Source organism: Schistocerca piceifrons, chromosome 2 (assembly GCF_021461385.2).
Source record: "Schistocerca piceifrons isolate TAMUIC-IGC-003096 chromosome 2, iqSchPice1.1, whole genome shotgun sequence".
NCBI classification, from domain to species: Eukaryota; Metazoa; Arthropoda; class Insecta; order Orthoptera; family Acrididae; genus Schistocerca; species Schistocerca piceifrons.
The window spans coordinates 1,060,857,171-1,060,881,162 of record NC_060139.1 but is presented as its reverse complement, the minus strand read 5'-3'; the positions used below and the strand labels follow the sequence as shown (position 1 = coordinate 1,060,881,162).

At 41.3% G+C, this 23,992-nt stretch overlaps 1 protein-coding gene across 1 annotated transcript in view; it reads right to left on the bottom strand.

Moving 5' to 3' along the window:
- The window catches only part of LOC124776121 (MFS-type transporter SLC18B1-like), a 307,140-nt gene that overhangs the window by 120,696 nt on the left and 162,452 nt on the right, over positions 1 to 23,992 (bottom strand). The window contains exon 5 of the mRNA XM_047250961.1: positions 12,209 to 12,277. Within this exon, the coding sequence (XP_047106917.1) occupies positions 12,209 to 12,277 (69 nt within the window). The remainder of the gene's footprint in view (positions 1 to 12,208; positions 12,278 to 23,992) is intronic.

The following is a 23,992-nucleotide window of genomic DNA, read 5'->3' as shown; positions in this document are numbered from 1 at the left end:
CTTTCCCCACTAATTGTTTTAAATGGTCATTCCACTTCAGGTTGCTCTGGATAGTTACTCCTAGATATTTCACAGTAGATACAGTTTCCAGGGGTTTGTCATCAATAGTGTAACTGTACTGCAGTAGATTTTTCTTCCTATCTATGCCCAATATGTTACTAGATAGGTTGAGGAGGGTGAAGGGTGGTGGGGAATGGGAACTGGCAGTTGGCAAGAAGGCAGCTAGAAAGAAGAGGTATTCAGACAGTTTTACCTTGCCTACATGCAATAGATATGACTAACTGTCAGAGTTGAGTGGAGAGGAGCCTCATGTAGCTGTAGATGTAGGGAACATGCAGGAGTCTTCAGTAACCAGGAGGACTAGGTTAGTTGCAAAGTCTAGCAGAAAGAAAAAGGTTCTGCTGCTATGTAGTTCCCATGGTAGAGGTGTGGGCCAGCAGTTGCAGGAAGTGTTGGGGCGTGAGTTCCAGGTCACCAGCATTGTGAAGCCTAGTGCAGGGTTGGCTCAGGTGACTGACAGCATAGGGGAGTTATGTAAGAATTTTACAAAGGAGGATCAGGTAGTGATAGTGGATGGAGCAAGGAACAGTCTTGACAGGGACGGGGAATATGATGTAGGTGGTGACCTGGTTAAGATAGCTACTCAACTGGTGGCACTAATGTGCATTTCGTGCAACTGTTTCAGCATCATGATCAGCCTCACCTTAATGCGGCTGTTATGTGCATTAACGTGGGGCTGGGGAGGGCACTGTGGCAGAGGGCATGGGTCACTTCTCAGTGGTCCCAGTTGGGTCTATCAATAGATCAGGTTTCACTAGGCATGTCCTGCACCTGAATAGGTATGGGAAGGGGAGGATGGCTACGCTTGTAGGTGACAGTGTAGTGGTGGTGCTGGTGGTAGTGGTGGTGGTGCCACTCATGGAAAAATTCCTGTAGTAATTGGTGTTAGAGCTGCACCTTTTTTAGACTGAAGTCAGCCAATAGGTACACCTGCTTAAAGGAAGTCCCTTTAACTAAGGGCTCACCTTCTGAGGATGTAATGTTTCCAAGTAGAGAAGGAATAAGCATATTTCATCAAAATATAAGAGATATTAGAGATAAAGTTAGTGAACTGGTTATAGATGTTGACTCTGAAATTATTGGTATATCAGAGCACCACTTAAATAATTTCACAATTCAGAAGCTTCCTTTACCAAGCTACAGAATAGCTGGCTGTTTCTCAAGGAGTTCCTTGCAGGGTGGGGGAATGGCTATGTATGTAAAAAACAGTATTCCATCTGAGTCCATAGACGTATCACGACACTGCACTGAACAGATATTTGAATGTTGTGCAACGGTAGTTGAATTTAGTGAAACTAAACTTCTAATTTTTGTTGTTAATGTGTCTCCTAACTCCGACTTCAGAGCATTTTTGCTCAAGTTAGAGAGGGTTCTTAATTCACTTTGTAGGAAGTACCAGAGACTTCAACATAAATTTTGTATATGATGGTGCAAGAAAAAGGATGTTGGTAGATCTCCTAAATTCATATGATCTGATGCAGACTGTGTTTTTTCGAACTAGGGTGCAGGGGAACAGTAGCACAGCCATAGACAATATTTTTATTCATTCTTCATTACTAGATGGGCATTCTGTTAGTAAAAACATGAATGGACTTTCAGACCATGATGCACAAATCTTAACACTAATAGGCTTTTGCACACAAACCAATGTCATATTTAATTAAAAGCTATGTAGGAAAGTTAATCCAACAGCAATAGAGAGTTTTATAAACCTTGTCAAGGAACAAGAGTGGCAGGATGTTTATAGTGCCAATAACATAGATGGTAAATACAATGCTTCCCTTAACACATTTCTCATGCTCTTTGAGAGTTGCTTTCCATTAGAACATTCTAAATGGGGTACTAGCAGTAATGGGCAGCCTTGGTGGCTGACTAGTGTGATAAGGATATCATCTAGAACAAAGTGGGAATTATACTAAAATGTTAGAAGTAGTCACAATCAAGCTACAGTAGCCCATTACAAATAGTATTGTAAGGTGCTTAAAAATGTTATTAGAAAGGCAAAGGGTATGCGGTACGCAAATAGAATAGCTAATTCACAGGATAAAATTAAAACCATATGGTCAGTTGTGAAGCAAATGTCTGGTGAGCAGCACAAGGTGGACGATATAAAGTCAGTTCGCAATAAAAATATTTCTGTTAATGATAAATCAGATATATCCACAGTATAACAATCATTTTCTGAGCATTGCTGGTGAATTAAATAAAAATTTTGTTTCTACAGGAGATCATATAACTTTCTTGGCAAGTGCCTTTCCGAGATTGATGTCTGAAATACTCCTCTGTGATACAGACAAGAGGGAGATTGAATCAATAATTAAATCATTGAAGTCTAAGGACTCTCATGGTTATGATGGAGTGACTAACAGAATATTAAAGTACTGTACTGCACATGTTAGCCCTGTATTTAGCCACATTTGTAATTTTTCCTTTAGGAATGGTCAGTTTCCTGAGCGATTGTAGTACTCAGTAGTAAAGCCCCTTTATAAAAAGGGACAAAGGGATAATGTAGATAATTTTAGACCTATTTCTATGCCATCAGTGTTTGGTAAAGTTATTGAAAAGGCTGTGTATGTAAGGATAATTGATCATTTCATATCACACGATTTGCTATCAAATGTACAGTTCGGCTTTAGAAGTCATTTAACAACTGAAAATGCTATATTCTCTTTGCTCTGTGAGGTACTGAAAGGGCTAAACAAAAGGTTTCGAATGCTTGGCATATTTTTTGATCTAACTAAGGCATTTGACTGTATTGACCACAAAATATTGCTCCAGAAGTTGGACCATTAAGGAATACAGGAAGTAGCTCACAACTGGTTCACCTTTTACTTTAGGAACAGGCAGCAAAAGGTCATTATTCACAATGCTGATAATGACTGTGACGTTGGGTCTGAGTGGGGTACTGTCAAGTGGGGAGGTGCCTCAGGGATCAGTGTTGGGGCTGATGACACTAGCTTGGTAGTAAAGGATGTTGTGTGCAACACTGACTGTTTCAAATAGTGCAGTACATGACCTAAGTTCATGGCTTGTGGAAAATAAACTAACGCTAAATCACAGTAAGACTCAGTTTTTACAGTTTCTAACACACAATTCAACAAAACCTGATGTTTTAATTTCACAGAACGGCCATATGATTAGTGAAACTGAACAGTTCAAATTTCTAGGTGTTCAGATAGATAGTAAGCTGTTGTGGAAAGCCCACAATCAGGATCTTGTTCAAAGACTTAATATTGCCATTTTTACTATTCAAATGGTATCAGAAGCGAGTCATCATTCGACATGAAAATTAGTCTACTTTGCTTATTTTCACTCACTTATGTCGTATGGTATTATATTGTGGGGTAACTCTGCCCATTGTAAAAGTATATTTTTGGCTCAGAAAAGGTCAGTTCAGGCAATAAGTGGTGTGAGTTCATGAACATCTTGTCGACCTCTGTTCACGTCTGGGTATTTTGACATTGGCCTCTTAATATGTATATTCCGTATTGTTGTTTCTCGTAACCAATATTAGTTCATTACCAAGAATAAGCAGCTTTCACTCGGTTAATACTCGGCAGAAGTCAACCTGCATTTGGATCGGACTTCCTTAACTCTTGTACAAAAAGGTGTGCAGTATACTGTTGCATCCATTTTCAATAAGCTGCCACTTGAATTCAAAAATCTTAGCAGTAATCCATGCACTTTCAAATCGAAACTGAAGAGTTTCCTCATGTGTCACTCCTTCTATTCTGTCAAGGAGTTCCTTATTGTATTGCTGATAGCATTTACTTAAACTTATGGACTGACTTTTTTCACGTTCATGAACATTTATTTTTATCTGTTATTACTTTTATGTTGTAATTTCATGTACTGACACATTCCATGACCTTGGAGATTTGCTCCTCAATTTGGTCCTACAGAACTTGGTGTGTAAATAAAAAAAAATAAAAATTTATTTACATGCAGGGTCAACTGCCAAAGCCTGCACCATTTATAAGTTCTCTAGAGGTCATTCTGCAAACTATTACTATCTTCTTGCATTGCCACTTTGTTATAGACTATCGAATCATCTGTGAACAGCCTTAAAGAGCATCTGATGCTTCCTACTAGAACATTTATATAAATGGTAACTGTCCTATCACAATTCCTTGGGGTACTCCAGAAATTACCTTTACATCTGCTGATGTTGTTCCATTAAGAGCAATGTGGTGAGTTCTATCTGCAAGGAAGTCTTGAATCTGGCTGTAACTCTGCTGACCACTTAGTCTACACAGTAAAATACACAGGTGTCATTTACTTCTTTACAGGAGCACACAGAGAAAAATTAAGTTACTGTTTATCAGACAACTGCTGCTGCGGCTACTGGTGTTCTTGCATCTGCTCGGCTCAGCATCTGCGAGTACACACTGGACGCGTTTGACCATGTGTTGAAGACACTCACCACAGCACTCCTCAAACACCTGACATGTCTTGCAGTTTCAAAAATGCTTGTGCTGAGCCTCTGGGCCATCACAATCTGATCTCAGCCAAACTGAGTTACTTCGCTTGTCTTCCCCATTCTACAGATGGGCAGCATGCTCTCTGATACTACATGCACTGTACTTGTTTCTGACTAGCAGCCATTCACCACCAGGTGATACTCCTATCGCCCAGATGGGTTTATTTCGATAGTAGGTAGGTGGTCATAATGTTATGACTGATCAGTGTATGACAAAGACATCATAGAAACTTATCTTGTCTACTGTATTAACAGTAAACTATCACTGTATTGTTTAATGCTATTCACACTTTTGCCATCTAAAATTAATCGATCAAATTAGAAAAAAAGTAGCTGGGTTTAAAGAAGCTCCTATTAGTGGCTTCATATTTACTTTCGAATATCTTAACATCAGTGTTCATAACTCTCTTCTGTACACATTTCAAAAGGCCAAATCTCCATGAATATTATTTCTGTGCCTTGTTTGTGACTGTATACATCACAGTTCACTTGAAACAGGTTTTTATTATCAGCAACAAAAAAATATTTAAGGAGTAAATGTATTGGGAAATCAGTGTAAGAATCCCAAGGTCCTTCGAAAAATTTTTGTAAGATATATGGTTACATACTTCACACAATATTCTTAGTGTTCACTTCCACTGAATAAACATTTTATTTACTTTAGGTGCACTGATGTCAAAGATAATTCCATAAGATAACAGGATCTAAAAATATGCAGAATGAACCAACACATTTAGCATAGGTCAACACAATGAGAGATGCCTGCAAGGGGGTAACACAATTAACTTAGATTTTTGATAGGTTTATTCATGTGTGGATTTCATGTAATTTTACACACTGTGCTTCCCTCAGTTTGTGGCCACCCATGTCTACCTCCGGTGGAGAAAAGCCATTGTCACTTGTTCAAAACAGCATAATATGGGCCTTTGTGAGACTCCATAAATATGTCATTCCAGTTCAGCAACTAATTTGACATTCCATATTCTTCTTGGGCACCGCCTTGTACTACAGTATCTCAGAATATGTCTTTGCTTTTGTTTTGCAAAGGACTGCATTCTATCAGAAGGTTAGCAACCACACAACAGACTGGGTGAAATCTATGTTCTCTCTCTCTCTCTCTCTTGGTACCATTGTAGAAATGTATCCTATTAAACTGTTGCCCACAACGAACAGTTCCTAAAACAGCGATGGCCTGAGAGTGAATCTCATCTTCAAGACCTCCACCACACATGGTGGTCTTCATTGCACTCCTGCATGTTTACCAGTAACATCTATACACTTTCCAACAGGGCATTGTCCCAGTTTTTTCTTATCTCTTAGAATCCAGCATAGAACTTACTTGGTCAATTTCCCACCCATTCTCCTCGCTACACGTCCTACACACCTCCACATTTACGTACTCCCTGAGGCACTTATTTGTTTACTTGTTTTTCCTAATAATTCCCAACAAGCACATCTCCTTTCTTCAATGGACAACTCTCAGTTTTTGAGTGGCTTTTGCATCAGAAGCCCATGTCTTATTCTGATAATTCAAAACTGATTATAGACACTGACTGCAAAGTTTCCATATTAAGACAATCTGGAAGTTCAGTTTGGAAAACCCTATTTAGTTTACCATAATTTTCCAGGTCACATTTATTCTTCTGATTATTTCTTTTGTCACCCATCCAGTTGTTGCCTGAAGCTGCCGTAACCAAAACCCACCAACTTTTTCTAAGACTTCATTGTTAATTTTTACTGCTTTCTTTTCAATGTACGTATTATTAATTATTTCAGTGTTATCATAATTGATTTCAGACTACTTTCAAGCTTGTCCTATTAAGCTTTACATACACTTCATATACCCTGAAAAACCAACAGAAAATTATCATCAGCAAAATGAAGGTGGATCAGAGGTTGGACAAAAATATGGAAACACCATGAGAAACGCACACTTGCACTTGAATGCAGTTGTTCCCCAAGCTTGCAGGTTGTGCTGCTGTGTTTGACCATGAACGCCCTCTGTGCGATGTCCAGTGTCAGTCATGGCCAGAACAGTGCTCTGTGTAGCTGTGAGTACATTATGTCAGAGCAAGTGAATTTGAATATGGGTAGATTCTTGGTGCTCATATGATGAATGCTTCCATAAACAAGGTAGCCAAAGTGTCTGGTATTTTATGAGACATGTAACAGAGATTTATACCACATACAGAAAAACTGGAAGTATGTCACCTGCTAAGTCATGATGTGGAAAAAACTGTGTTGGGTGATCATCAATCACTGGAGAGCACTGTGAGTAAAGATAAGAGGACAACAGCTGTAAAAGTCACTGCAGAACTGAATGTCACACTTGCATGACTGTCACCACCAAAACAACACAAATGGAGCCCCAGAAACAAGAAATTGGAGGGTGAGCTTGAATTCCAAAATGACTCATAACTGATGGAAACCCTTGAAACATGAAAACATGATGCCAAAGCCATAAAACCTGTGCTATAGAGTAATAGAAGAATTTGATTTGGTCAGATGAGTCTTGTCTTACACTGTTTCCAAGTTTATATCCAAAGAGTGAAACATGGCAGGTGTTCAGTGATAATTTGGGCAGCCGTTGTCATGGTATTCCACTGTGTTCGAAGAGGACAAGGCCCCTATTCACATAATCCAGGATGAGTTTTGTGAGCACATCCCCTTGCCACTACAGTCACCCAATCTCAGTATTTATTGAGCCTTTGTGATCTACTTTGAAGAGAAGGGTGCACGATCACTATGCATGCTATCATTGTTACCTGAACTTGCAGGTATTTTTCCAGAAGAATGGTGTAAGATTCCTTGGAAACCCATACAGTGCCTGTATTTACCCATTTTGACATGAATGGAAACTGTTTTCAATACCAACCAGTTTTCTACACTGTATTAGGCGTGGTAACGTGTTGCGTTTTTGGTGTTTCCTTATTTTTTCGTGACTCCTAAATGTTCCATAAACATGTATTCCTTCTTTGTCTGTCTGGATTTTATGATTTAAATCTATCTTTAGGGATACTGAGAAATGTTTTGGTGATACGGAATATCCCAGCTACTTTTGTACCTGCACCATGCTATGTAAAATTTCACTCATTAGTAACATGAGCCTTAGAAACTGAATTCCTTACATTATTACTTTTTTAACCATCCTGCCAGCCAAACAAATGGAAGATATGCGCATATTAATATGTGTAATATCAACCATGTACATGCGCTGGTAAAACTGCTGATACAGCAGGCCAATCATGTGGTCTTCCATAATGGCTAATATATGGCCGCCCAGCAGTATGCTCTCTCTCAGTTACTGTTAGCTGACTTTGCCTCCACAAGTAAAATTATGGCTGCTAGTGCTGTTTACCAGGACTGATTCATACTTATGTGACATAGCACATTCGTGTTGAGGAAAAAAAAAAAAAAAAAAAACAGAACACCCTGAATGACTAGAGATAGGACATTCACACAGTATACGTACATTAGTGTTGCTATAATCTGAAGGTAATACATTAGTGTGACTTGAGCAGATGTGCATGATGCCTCACAGATGTATGCACAAATCACACCATCAAACGAGTGACTTTGAAAGAGGGCGCATTATTGGCATGAGAGAATGTGATGCACCAATCTGGGAAACTGCTACTCATGTGGGATGAAATATTTCAAAATATTGCAAAATGGTTCACGGTAGGCCGTAGAGCACATTGGGATGTGTTAGGTCACAAGACAGACTGGGCACCCGAGGAGATTGACACCTTATCTGAATGGCACTGCAGGACAATCAGCATCTTCCTCAGCTCTAGTGGAACAGTGGAACACATGGCACACTACCACGATGACAGTCCTTTGCCTTTTATTATGGCACTGGTTATGTGCGCGTTGTCCATTTCTCTGCCTACCTTCGATAAATGTGCAGAAACATGCTAGATGGCAATGGTGTATGAAACAACTTCACTGAGTACAGCCACAAACCATAGTTGGTGCATGTCCAGGACACTGTGACCAGTGTTACCTATGTGAATGACGTCCTATGACCAGTAGCCATACCCTTTCTGCACAACACCCCAGACACCATTTTTCAGCAAGACAAAGCATGACCACATGTTGCTGCACGAACATGTGCCTCCTTGGTGTCATCAGCTGTCAGCCTTTTGCCCTGGTCTGCCACATCACCAGACTTGTTGCCAATCAAAAATGTGTGGGATATGGCGAAAAGACAGGTGCAGTGCTGTGATCCAATGCCAACGACCAAAGATGAACTTGGAAACCAGGTAAATGCAGCATGCATAGCTATACCACATGACACCATTTGTGCCTTATCACATCAATGCCATCACACATGGAACAAGTTATCAGGGCCCGTGGCATACCCTGTGCCTACCTGGCATCAGGACACATGCTAAACCAAGGTGACCGAAATGCTAATCGTTTGTGCAGGACACACCAATTTACATGTCCTGTGAATATGAAGATCCTATCTCTAGTCATTCAAGGTGTTCCGTTTTTTCTTGTGTACATTCCTTAACATCAGACTTCTAATATGTATGCATAGTGAATTATTAGTACTTGGACTTACATCAGTTTCAAGGAGGAACTACTGCATATTTATTTCTATCTGGCTTACATTACTTTCCATCAAGATTTGTTATTATTGGTTCCATGAACTAACAGATAATTTTATTCTGTTGTTATGGAAGTTAATTATGTTCAATAAACGTTGTTGGCCTTAAGTGAGCGTTAAAGCAATGATGATGTCCCAGTTTTGCTTCACCATGCTCTAGAACAGATGCAAAATTTCTGGAGCTTTGGCTGCAACAACTGAACCAGAATCACAAAGATTGGGGAAGTCTGTCAAAAAACTATCACAATGCCCTTTCAGGCATTTAATATTATGTGTACAGATTACTAACAAGCCTTTTTGCTGTCCATGAATCTACAGTCATATTCCTTCGATCAAAAGTTAGATCCATTGTCCAGTCCATCTTTCTTGCCATCGTCTGGCATGTTCTTTTTATTATCTGATCATTTTTCCAACAAAATACATGTCGTAATGACAAGGTTAGAACAGTTACAACACTGTTAGTCTGACACATCACATTACACATCTTGGATTACTGATTTGCAGGCATTGAATCAAAAATGTAAATTCACATGGGAGGTTGGTAAGTTGTACACAGAAAGTTTATCTAGTAAATGATACAGTGATTCACTTAGCCCCAATGAGGACATCCACATACAAGATTAAAAACAGTCTGATCCCACCCTGAATGCAGTGCTTCAAATTCTACATTTGGATCTATATTACAAGAGTGATTTAACTGCCACATGGGACAATTTTTGAGCAGACATTGACTTTTCACACACGGCCCAGAGGCATAGTGATACAGTGCAGCAAATTGCCGACACAGGTTCTACAGTGGTAAACAAATTCCACTCAGCAATGGCCACCTAAACACATTCTCAGCAGTCCTGTGCTAGTACCAGGCATTGTTTGCAATAACAATCATTGCTCCAAATTTACCTGGATCATTTTCCAATGCTTTCCACATAGGAATGTCCACATTGTGAAAACAAGTATTATAATTGTTTAGGTAGAGTTCACACTGCATTAGCATGCTGTAGCAGTCCCAGCCTTACAAAATAACAAAATTTCAGGCAGAGATCATGTGCTGGTACAATATAAAATTTTCTTACATGCAACTGTGCTAAACATTCAGGTGGTTTATCTTTTTGATATTAGTGCATCAATCTCAGTTACGAGGAGTGTTTTTTAAGTAAGTACCGTTTTGAAATTAAAAAAGACATGCTAAGATATCTCAATAATTTTATTTTCACATGAAAGCCTGTATCTTACTCTACTTTTCTACATAATTTCTATCAATATTGAAGCACTTGTCATAACGTTGAACCAGTTTTTGAATATCCTCCTCATAGAAGTCTGCTGCCTGACTTGTTAACCATTGCATCACCACTGTTTTGACTTCGTCATCATCTTGAAGATGCTAACCGCCCAGGTGTTCCTTCACGTGCAGAAACAGATGGTAGTCATTGGGCGCAAGATCGGGGCTGTACAAAGGATAATCTAGAGTTTCCCATCAAAAAGATGTGATGGGATCTTTGGTCTGATTCGCCACATGCAGACGGGTATTGTCTTGCAGCAAAACGATGCCCTTGCTCAACTTCCAAAGACTATTGCTTTGATTCTGGTGTGACGTAGGCCACCCATGTTTCATCACCAGTAACAATTTGGCTTAAGAAATCATCACCGTCATTGTGGTACTGCTCAAGGAAAGTCAATGCACTGTCTAAATGTTTGGTTTTGTGCACATCCGTCAACATTTTCGGTACCCAACGTGCGCACAATTTTCAGTAATTCAAGTGCTCAGTCACAATGCCATACAAAACACTATGAGAAACATTAGAAAAGTCATACCACAAGGAGGAAATTGTATAGCATCTGTTTTCTCTCACCTTATTGTCCACTTCCTGCACCAAACTTTCATTAAAGACCAAAGGACACCCACTCCGTTGTTCATCATGCACATTTGTGTGGCGATCTTTAAATGCTCTCACCCACTTTCTTACCATTCCATCACTCATAATGTTTTCTCCATAAACTGCACAGATCTCATGATGAATATTGATTGCTTTTAGGCCTTTAGCACTAAGAAATCTTATAACAGCCCATACTTTACAGTCGGCGGGACTCACGATTATCGGAGGCATCTTAAACACTCAGTACACAACGTAAACAAGGAAGAATCAGACTGTAATGTCATCAGTGTGTAGATTAAGGTACAGGCTTTTTGTAAAAATAAAATTATTGAGATATCTTAGCACATTTTTTTTTTAATTCAAAATGATACTTACTTAAAAATCATACCTCGTATTAACCAGTCTGTATAGTGTGGGTGCTCTCTTGCTCAGTGAAATGATTTCAGTGTTGTGGACAAATGGCCACTGTGCAGAGTTGCTCTTAGGTCATGTGAGACCTAACAGGTGTCTCAAACACTGCCATTTTTAGTTATAACTAATAGAACATTAGTCAAGAACATATTTGGCATCAACTCATAACTTCAGATGTTTTGTACATCATGAAATGCATTCCATCAATTTGTCAGTACCATGTGAAGCCATTCACTTTGCATGCAATTCATGTCACTGTTTGAACTGTGTGTGGTGGGTGAATGCAGTTGACTTTAAGGCCCACACTTCCTGAAAGCTCAATGCAAGCCCAAGATTTTGCAAAGCATGAACGATTCCATTGGCTAAAGATGAGGGTAAGATTGAACTAGACATACAGACAACAACAGGACCTTGTCCCAGCTCGCACATAATAGCTAGAATAAAGCCACTGTTTGCAGTACTGAAGACCGCTACAACCACAAGTTTCCACGTGGAGCTCTTGTGAAACGAAGCACCAAGGAAATTCATGTTCCCACCAAATTCAGCCTATCAGCTAATAAACTGGAGTAATTTATAATAATGATTAAAATTAGTACCTTATAATGCACAGCATGTAACAGACATTTCTTTATATTTTGAATCCATGGAGAAGGATGGAAAGGTAACATAAAAATTCAATTACATCATTGAGTCTTTCAATGTTTGCTATCATTCAAAACAGAATTTTCATGAAAAAAAATGTTTATGTAGCACAGCTAATGAACTTACCGAGTATAAAAGTCCACCAACTGCTGGCCCTATGCTCATCCCCATCCCAACAAATGTCTCCAGGATGCCCTGAAACAAAAATAAGCACATATGTTTATACTACAGGTATCTTGCCAGTGATTAAAACACATTATAGTGTGGAAAACAGACTCCTGTTATTTCATGTAACATAAAACTAAGGTACATATTTAAGATGGTATACTATTATACAAACATATTTTAATGTTGTCAGTACACATTTCGTGTGATTGTGTGTTAACAGTGTCAATAGCAAGTGAAATATTGCCTGGTCTGATAAAATATGGAAATGAAAGACGGCATCAGGAAACACTATGAAAAATCTATAAAGCAAGCTAAGCATAAAATCTGAAAAAAGGTTAAGGAGCTGAAGATGATATACAGGAAACAATTAATAGCAGTTGATAACAACACATATGTAACAAAGAGAAGTAGTAGTTCAGTAAATCTGCAAGTTTTACCATAGTACACATAAAAAAATCGAAAGAAATGAAGGAGCTACCAGCAACAGCAGATGACCCTGACATACCAGCAGTTCCAGTCAAAGTACGAAATGTCAGTGAATAGGAGGTAAATGACTCCATAGTTGAGGTACAGAAATGGTTCAATGGCTCTAAGCACAATGGGACTTAACATCTGAGGTCTGATATCAGTCCCCTAACTAATCTAAGGACATCACACAACAGCCATGCCTGAGGCAGGATTCAAACCTGCGACCATAGCAGCAGCTTGGTCCTGGACTGAAGCACCTAGAACCGCTTGGCCACAGTGGCCAGCGAGGCACTAAAACTTAAAGGGTTTTACATGATCAATGTTTACAGGCTAAAACTGGCTGGCATGGACAAGGTCATTCAGTTTGATATAACTTATTATGTTTCAGCTCAGAATATATTCTAGGATTCTGCAATGAATGCCAGTGAGAGAGGATTGTAGTTTTGTGAGTCACTTACACTACCCTTCTTGTAGGTGGGTGTGATCTGTGCCTTTTTCCAACCACTGGCCACAGTTTTTTATTCAACAGATCTATGGTAGATTCTTGTTAAAATAGGAGCTAAAACACCAACAAATTCTATACAGAATACAACAGGGATTCCATCAAGCCTTGAAGTGTTGATTAATTTTATGATTTAAGCTGTTTTCAGCTCCAATGACACTAGTGTCTACATCACAATCCTTGTAGCGGTGCAAGAAGTAAACTGCGGAAGTACTTCAGTATCTTCCTTAGCAAAGGAGTGCTTAAAAACAGAATTCAGTATTTCTGCTTTTGCTTTGCTACCATCAACAACAACCTGTGTCTCATTCATTACTGTATGGGCACTAACTATGTTGTCACTATATTTTTACACAGGATCAGAATTTTTTAGTTTTGTGAGAGATGAAGGGTCCCTGCCATTACATACTACGTATATATCTATCCAGCTCTCACTCTCTATTCTTTTGAAACTTGAGTCACAGTCTTCTACACGCACTTGTCCAGAGGTAAATGTTCTGAGTCCTTCTTTGAGGTATGACATGACTGCCTCTTTATCAGGATTACTGAATATGTAAGTCTTACTGCTTCTTTCAGCTGCCATTTTTAATTTTGTTTTTCATAATTGATAGCTGCCTCACCCCGCCAGGTTAGCCGAGAGTGGTAATGCGCTGCTTCCTGGACTCTGGTAGGCGCGCCGGTCCCGGATTGAATCAGCCCGGCGGATTAACGACGAAGGCCAGTGTGCCGACCAGTCTCGATGTGGTTTTTAAGTGGTTTTCCACATCCCACTAGGTAAATACCGGGCTGATCCCCACGTCCCACCTCACTTACATGGCTCACAGACATCTGAACACATCAGCACTATTTCATGGATTATACTAGTTGCATACAGTTGGGGTACACTAATTCAGTCCTGGGGGGGGGGGGGGGGGGGGTTACGAGGTGGTCGTAGGAAGGGAGGGCATCAGGTCACCCCTTCAACTAAGCTTGCCAAATCTGATGATTCATTCAATTTCTATATGTTAATCGTCAAAGAAGATAAGTCTGTGTTTCCATCATGAGTGAGTTCCCAAATTATTATCTGTTCTAGATAGTTTTCAAAGAAAATGTTCTGCAGGATACCTTGTCACACCCACCACTTACAATACTGTAATTTTCCAAATTGATTGTTAGATGACTCAAGTCTCCTCCAGTGATGACAGTATGATTGGGTACCATTTGTACTAGTGAACTGATATTTTCCCTAAGTCTTCCAGTTATATCAGAGTATGAGTGTGGTGGTCAACAGACACATACAATCACAAGTTTACACTCACCCTCAATACTCAACTTTGTCCAACAATTTCATATGCATCTTCCATGTTTATCTCAGTGGACTTTAGTTTCTTGGCTTCTACAATAAAGTCACCCTCCATTTCCTGTCTGTTTATCCTTTTGATACACACTTTACTCCAAAATCTTCACTGCTGTCTCTTTCAGGTATTAGCCACCTTTCTGTGCCTAGTATTACTTAAGCTCCACTGCTTTTCATGACTGCTTCAAATTCTGGGAGTTTGTTGCAAATGCAGCAGCATTTGATCATCAAGATTCTGGTATTGGACCACACGGAAGATTAATGCCCACTGGAGCAAATGGATCTCGATGGCTGGTAGAGGGCAGTGTCGCCACAGTGCTGCACCACCATCTTACCCTGCAAATACACAAACAAATAGTGTCCCCCACGGCCAGTATAAATACCACCGCACCTCAACTGTTCAGTCAGTCATGTACTTTGCCTGATAGCATTTGTTACTATCTCCACCATACTACTGAGTACTCACCAATGACTTCACTTTGATATTAGTTTTCTCTCTAGTCTCACTTTGAATTGTGGCTCATAAATGATCTATTAACAGTGTTGTGTCTAAAGTTTGTTGCATTTTCTTGTAGCCTAAATTGTTATTGTCTTGCTATTATTGTGTCAGGTCCACTGTTCATCTGCCCTGTTGCTTGACTCCAGTGGGTTTGAATCCTGACTTCAGGCAGTCTTCCTGCGCTGCTTCATCATTTCTCTCTCTCTCTCTCTCTCTCTCTCTCTCTCTCTCTCTCTCTCTCTCTCTCTCTCTTTTTGACATGTGTACCGGTATCCAGCTATTCATGGATATAGCAACCGGAATGCATCAGTAGCAGATAAAGATGGACTTGTTACAAAAGTCGCTTCAGCTCTCGGTGGGCAAACACCATGTGCAGGAGGCCGCTGTGCCACAGGGACCATATTCTGGCCTCTGTCCTTTTCTCCTTTCAATGATGCTACGGAGGACTGGGACACATATTTGCATCACCTAAAGCAACATTTCATGGTGTTTCAAGTCATGGATGATTCACTGCAGTGGTCACTCTTTCTGTCTTGGGCATTGCCAGACATTTTTTCTTCTCCAAAAATTGGCACCTCTGTCTGATTCCATTGATCTCTCCTTTCAGGAGACGTACACTCTGCTGACTAATTATTATTCCCAGTGGTACCATGTGGTTACCTACAGGCTAGAATTTCATCAATACCATAAACAGCCGGGGCAGTCATACTGCATGTCGGTCACGGACTTACAAGGACTTAGTCGAAAATGTAAGGCTTGCTACACTGATTCCTTGATTTGTGATGTACGGGCTCAACTGGCACCTGACCCAGAGGTTTGCACAGCGGTACTGAAACTGGATGACCCATCATTAGAGGACATCTTGCGCATCGCTCATTCATTCAAAATTGTGCAGTCAGCTAACAAATGATTCACTGCATGTCATTTACAATGACAGCCAGGTTGCAACAACATCATGATTCCTTTTTGCCCTATGTCTCTATCACTTCTGAGCCTTCAGTCACCCCTCAATGACAGCTATGGAGGCCGCTCCCTTTATGCCCCGAGTGTTTTCCCTCTCCCTCCAAAGCAGACTGTCCAGATTGCTGGAGTTCCTCTACGTGCTGTGGCAAGATGGGGCACCTCTGCTCAGTATGCCACAGTCGCATGACCCAGCCCCTCCCGACGCCACAACCACACTAGAACACAGTATATGTACGGTAGACAGCTGTCTTCCAGTACGACCCTTTCATGCAGAAATTATTTCTCATGCTTCTTGTGTCTCACCTGGACATCTGCTTTCAGTTGAACACTGCAGACATTGTCCATTTGATCAATCGGGTGACATGTCTGAATGCGTTCACCTATATTGGCAACACCCTCCCCCAATATGGTGGCCTATTGTGACAGTGTGATTCCTCTTCACAGGCAGTTCTCAACTGCAACAACTTACAAATATGTTACCTGCCTTTGGATATTCTTTGTCATCGACCATCTGTTGGCTACCAACATTTTTGACCTTGAAGCCTTCAAGGCATTTGAATTTTCTATCTCGTACAAAGTCAGGGGATGTTTTCACAGTGGTCCTTTTTCGGAAACTGAACAACCTCTGCATGATGTTTTCACCTCTCTTTCAACTGCATTTGGTGTGTGCTTCAGACTTTCAGATTCACATCACCATTTGGTTGGATGCCACACCATGTTTTTAACATGCCACATTGATTCCAGTGGCCTTGTGGGCTGCCATGAAGCAGGAACTCTGTTGTCGAACATGTCAAATCTAGTGCATGTGCCATGCCCCTAGTAATAACCTGGAAGCTGAATGGATCTCCTGGGAATTTCGAGATGACCATCAATGCTCACTCACAGGTAAAAATCTATTCTATTCCCTGGCAAGGAGATCTCCTCAATAAACTGGTTGGGGTTGTACAAGTGACTTCCCTCTGGCATTTCCTCAGTCCCTTCAATATTCCAGCAATTTCTGGCACAGTTGATACAGAATATTCTGGCTTGTTCAATTATCAGAATGATATTATTGCCTTATTGCCACAGGATCTTCCCACCAGGAGCATTAGGAAAAACTCTGCACCCTGTTCACAGCCCTGAGGGACACAGACCAGTGTTGTCATTTGGAGAAGTACAGATTTTTTTTCTGCCAGGAGTGGAGTACTTGGGCACTGGCTCTCCAAAGAGGGAATCTGGCCTACCAATGAGAACGTTGCTGCCATCACTTCTTTACCTCACCCAACCAACTTACCTGAATTATAAGTGTCTCTGGGAAAGTTCAACTATTATAGTACATTCTTACTCCAGATGGCCCACATTGCACAACCTCTCAATCAACTGCAGAAAAAAGTGGGTCCCTTACACCTGGACCGTGCCTGCAACCAGGCTTCTGTCAACTTGAAAACTATGCTGACATCCACACCCTGCCTCACACCCTTTTTTCCTGACTGCCCACTGGTTGTCACCACCAATTCATCTACCTATGTTACTGGAGCAATCTTGGCACACAGGAACAGTGACAGTTCCAAACAGCCTATTGCATATGCCTCCAAGACCCTGACCCTGGCAAAGCACAACTATTCACAGATCGAAAAGGAGGCCTTGGTAATAGTGTTCGCAGTCAAGAAATTTTATGTCTACCTTTTTGAGACACAGTTCTCTCTAATTGCAGATCTCTAATTGTGGATCACAAGACATTGGTGTTGCTATTCAGGCCACATTCCAGTCTTCCAGAAGAGACAATGCAGTGTCTCCAGCACTGGGTGTTGTTCCTCAGTGCCTACAACTATACTATCCAGCACAAGCCAACAGCCCAGCATTCCAATGCCGATGCAGTGTCCCATCTACTGGCTGAAACGGACCCAGATTTTGACCAAAGGGAGGTCCTCTACTTCCACACCTATGTCAACATACTTTGGATAGTTTTCCCTTACAACCATGTTTGTTGCAGCTGAAACATGCCATGACACCACCCTACGACAGATCCTTCACTATGTAATCCATAGCTGGCCCTATTATCTCATTCACTGTTTGACAATAGAGTTCTATCCTTGGAAACAGCTGTATTATTGTCTCTCGGTTGCAGATGGTATCATCCTTTTGGATACTGACACAAATGCACATCAAGTGGTTATTCTGAAGGAATCATTAGGTATTGAGTTTGCTCCACCAGGGTCACTAGGGCATGTTCTGCTGGCATGCTGCCATGTGTACTGGCCTGAGATCAATGATGATATTGAAAATATGGTCTGTAGCTGCGCAGCATGCACCTGCCACCAGCCCCCCCCCCCCCTCCCCACCCTTCAACCCTTTGCCCCTGGTCTACTCCTTGCCTCCCTTGGAACCACCTCCATCTCAAATTTGCAGACCCATTACTGGTTTCTACATGGTTGCTCACTGTGGGTGCTTATTTGAAGTACCCTTAAGTCACATGCATGGCATTCACCACGGTCGACACCACCGTTACCGTCATACCCAAGTTCTGGCCACCAAAGAGTTGTCTCGCACATTGGTCTCTGACAATGGCCCACAATTCATGGCCTCTGCTTTTGAGCACTTCTGTGCAGCCAATGACATCAAACTCATCTGTGCCCCTCTGTTCCACACTTCCTTCCATGGTGATGTTGAGTGTCTGATCTGGACTTTTAAGCAGCAGATGAAGAAGGCTATTGAATCCTTCACCACTATAGCAGCCCTTACCTTATTTTTCAGCACATATTACACCACACCAATTATCAATCATAGCACTGCAGAGCTCCTCCATGGTCGCCATCCTTGGACCTTATTTCATCTGTCGGCACCATCGCCATCAAAATCTCGCTCGCATCCCTCCGGACATTACACCCCTTGCATGGCAGTGCGGGCATGCTCCTATGGGAATGCTGAGCCTTGGACACCAGCAACAGTGGTGTCCATCCACAGGCAATGAGTTATGTCAATCCAACATCCACAGGCAATGAGTTATGTCAATCCAAACACAGAAGGAGATCAAATGCCATCACCACAATAAGCATAGGCCTCAAACACAAGCATCCCTCCCCCCCCCCCCCCCTCCACACATCTCCTTCTTCTACCACCTTCTGGTGCCAATTTAATACTATGGCCAGAGCCCCAGCCAGCTACTGCTGACATCCCGTTGTTGCCTTGGCCCTCCCCTCTGGCTCCCTGTGGATCTGTGTTTCCCCCCTGGAATGCCCATCTCCAGCAATATTCCAATGGATACTGCCGAATGCACTTCCTCCCCACAGCCTACAGTTGATTTGAATGTACCTTTGCCCCTACCTTTGTTTCACATTCCATGACACTGTTCGGGGAATTTCCACCCATATGCACCAGTTTCAAGTGGGAGAGATCTGGTATCAGGCCACACTGAAATTGAATGCTGCTGGAACAAATGGATCTTGATGGCCAATAGAGGGGAGTGTCACCTCAGTGATGCTCTTGCCTAATGGGTGCGGCACCGTCTCACCACATGAATACACTGGCCAATAGTGTCCCTTCTGGTCGGCATAAATACCGCCGTGCCTCGACCACTCAGTCAGTTGTGTACTTCACTTGATAGCATTTGTTGCTGTTTCCACTGTACTACTGACTACTTGCCAATGACTTCGCTTTGTTTTGGTTTTCTCCCTGGTCTTAATTTGGATTGTGGCTCATACATGATCTGTTGACAGCGTTGTGTCAAAAGTTTATCCATTTTGTTGTAGCCTAGATTAATATTGTCTTGCTCTTGTTGTGTCGGGTCCACCATTCAACTGCCCTGTGCACTCCTGCATGGGTAGGAGTCTCAACCACAGGCAGTCTTCCCACCTCGCATCATCATTGTTTCTCACCTGTTCTCTGATGTGTTCAACAGTACCCAGCGACTCGGAGATATAGCAAGGATTTTAACCCCTTGATCCTTCCCACCACTTTCTGCCACTTCCTTATGGGGTACCGTTATTCACTATATGTTTGAACTACTGATAATTAACAGAGCCCTAGTCTTTTGTGTTTGCCTCCCCCTGACAATGGTCACAGCAGGCTACCCAGCATCCAAAGTGTGCCTCACTGACTTAGTGTCAGTTTCAGCACTTCAAAGTTACTGGTTATGGGGACGGGTGTATATCACTATGTCTCTTTGGTTCCTGATCCCACTGTACACGGTTTCTAGACCTACCACTGACATGCTGCTCACAATCAAGTGAACGAGTGATGATAGATCCTGTACAGTATCCATTGAAGGGGACAGTACTTGAAGTACCTTGAGAATCTCTGATACAAGACTCTTGGAATTTCATCCAACACACCCATTCCATACAGTTTTCTACTACTCAACAGCAACCACACTGATTTCCAGCTGCTTATGAAGAGCAACTAAACTGATTTCCTGCTGCTTATGAAGAGCAACTAATGTGTGCCATGCCTGAGAACATTATTCACATTATAGCTGTATTTTGACTGATGCAGTATTTATCTGAACACTACAAATCAACCTTAAATTATCCTCACTGATATTATTTAATTTCAATGTTTATTACATTACAATGACTGAAAGTTCTGTTTAAGATCTGAAGCTACAATGCCCAAGTGCAAACACTAAGAGAAAAACCTGGGATAAAACTTACTGGTTGCATGACACTAACTTTGTATCTCAATCTCTTGTTAAGGTTATGCTCAATAACAGATTATGTAGCAGTATTGTAAACAGTGGTTGACACTGTAGTTGAACACTACACTCAGCTGGCGGCTACACGGGTAGCGGAGGCTGTGTGGCGTGGACTGGGCGGTTTTTTAGGTTAGAAGGCCTCGGGAAAGTACGGGGTGGGTTGCAATCTCAAAGGGTGCATGGCAAATACAGGACGTGCTTGGATCAAGGAACAGTCGGAATTGTAGTTGTAAATTGTTGTAGTTGTACTGGGAAAGTCCCTGAGCTTCAAGCGCTAATAGAAAGCACAGAAGCTGAAATCATTATAGGTACAGAAAGCTGGCTAAAGCCTGAAATAAGTTCTGCAGAAATTTTTACTAAGTCTCAGACGGTGTTCAGGAAAGATAGATTAGGCAGAATTGGTGGTGGAGTGTTTGTGTCTGTCAGTAGTGGTTTATCTTGTAGTGAAGTTGAAGTAGATACTCCATGCGAATTGGTATGGGTGGAGGTTATACTTAACAGCCGAACTAAGTTAATAATTGGCTCCTTCTACCGACCCCCCAGACTCCGATGATATAGTTGCTGAACAGTTCAGAGAAAATTTGAGTCTCGTAATAAATAAATACCCCACTCATACAATTATAGTTGGTGAGGACTTCAACCTTCCCTCAATATGTTGGCAAAAATATTTGTTCAAAACCGGTGGTAGGCACAAAACATCTTCCGAGATTGTCCTAAATGCTTTCTCCGAAAATTATTTCGAGCAGTTAGTCCATGAACCCACACAAATTGTAAATGGTTGTGAAAACACACTTGACCTCTTAGCCACAAACAATCCAGAGCTAATAGAGAGCATCATGACTGATACAGGGATTAGTGATCACAAGGTCGTTGTAGCTAGGCTCAATACCGTTTTTTCCAAATCCACCAGAAACAAACACAAAATAATTTTATTTAAAAAAGTGGATAAAGTGTCAGTAGAAGCCTTCCTAAGAGACAATCTCCATTCCTTCCGAACTGACTATGCAAATGTAGACGAGATGTGGCTCAAATTCAAAGCTATAGTAGCAACAGCAATTGAGAGATTCATACCTCATAAATTGGTAAGAGATGGAACTGATCCCATATGGTACACGAAACAGGTCCGAACGCTGTTGCAGAGGCAACGGAAAAAGCATGCGAAGTTCAGAAGAACGCGAAATCCCGAAGATTGGCTAAAATTTACAGACGCGCGAAATCTGGCACAGACTTCAATGTGAGATGCCTTTAATAGGTTCCACAACAAAACATTGTCTCGAAATTTGGTAGAAAATCTGAAGAAATTCTGGTCGTATGTAAAGTACACAAGCGGCAAGACGCAGTCAATACCTTCGCTGCGCAGTGCCGATGGTACTGTTACCGACGACTGTGCCGCTAAAGCGGAGTTATTGAATGCAGTTTTCCAAAATTCCTTCACCAGGGAAGACGAATGGAATATTCCAGAATTTGAAACATGAACAGCTGCTAGCATGAGTTTCTTAGAAGTAGATACCTTAGGGGTTGCGAAGCAACTCAAATCGCTTGATACGGGCAAGTCTTCAGGTCCAGATTGTATACCGATTAGGTTCCTTTCAGATTACACTGATACAATAGCTCCCTACTTAGCAATCATATACAACCGCTCGCTCACCGATAGATCTGTACCTACAGATTGGAAAATTGCGCAGGTCGCACCAGTGTTTAAGAAGAATAGTAGGAGTAATCCATCGAACTACAGACCTATATATCATTGACGCCTGTTTGCAGTAGGGTTTTGGAGCATATACTGTATTCAAACATTATGAATCACCTCGAGGGGAACGATCTATTGATACGTAATCAGCATGGTTTCAGAAAACATTGTTCTTGTGCAACGCAGCTAGCTCTTTATTCGCATGAAGTAATGGCTGCTATCGACAGGGGATCTCAAGTTGATTCCGTATTTCTAGATTTCCGGAAAGCTTTTGACACCGTTCCTCACAAGCGACTTCTAATCAAGCTGCAGGCCTATGGGGTATCATCTCAGTTGTGTGACTGGATTCGTGATTTCCTGTCAGGAAGGCCGCAGTTCGTAGTAATAGACGGCAAATCATCAAGTAAAACTGAAGTGATATCAGGTGTTCCCCAGGGAAGCATCCTGGGACCTCTGCTGTGCCTGATCTATATAATTGACCTGGGTGATAATCTGAGCAGTTCTCTTCGGTTGTTCGCAGATGATGCTGTAATTTACCGTCTAGTAAGGTCATCCGAAGACCAGTATCAGTTGCAAAGCGATTTAGAAAAGATTGCTGTATGGTGTGGCTGGTGGCAGTTAACGCTAAATAATGCAAAGTGTGAGATGATCCACATGAGTTCAAAAAGAAATCTGTCTGAATTCGATTACTCGATAAATAGTACAATTCTCAAGGCTGTCAATTCAGCTAAGTACCTGGATGTAAAAATTACAAACAACTTCAGTTGGAAAGACCACATAGATAATATTGTGGTGAAGGCGAGCCAAAGGTTGCATTTCATTGGCAGGACACTTAGAAGATGCAACAAGTCCACTAAAGAGACAGCTTACACTACACTCGTTCGTCCTCCGTTAGAATATTGCTGCGCGGTGTGGGATCCTTACCAGGTGGGATTGACGGAGGACATCGAAAGGGTGCAAAAAAGGGCAGCTCATTTTGTATTATCACGTAATAGGGGAGAGAGTGTGGCAGATATGATACGCGAGTTGGGATGGAAGTCATTAAAGCAAAGACGTTATTCGTCGCAGCGAGATCTATTTACGAAATTTCAGTCACCAACTTTCTCTTCCGAATGCGAAAATATTTTGTTGAGCCCAACCTACATAGGTAGGAATGATCATCAAAATAAAATAAGAGAAATCAGAGCTTGAACAGAAAGGTTTAGGTGTTCGTTTTTCCCGCACGCTGTTCGGGAGTGGAATGGTAGGGAAATAGTATGATTGTGGTTCGATGAACCCTCTGCCAAGCACTTAAATGTGAATTGCAGAGTAATCATGTAGATGTAGATGTAGAAATGGGAAACTAAATGCAATAAGGAAACTAAATGCAATATGATATGATAGTTGTAGTAGGCACAAAGAAGCAAAAAAAGTGGAAATATTGCATTAAACACATAAATACTTACACTTCAATAAACGGAGATGATTTTCTCAAAAAATATTGATGCCAAAGTTTACAGAATACACAACTGTGGGTTTAAATAACATACCTTTTATCATATAAATATGTAATAAAATTATAGAATAAGTGTTTCTGAATGAAGGCACTGTTGCCACAAATTTGGCTTAAAGTTAATGA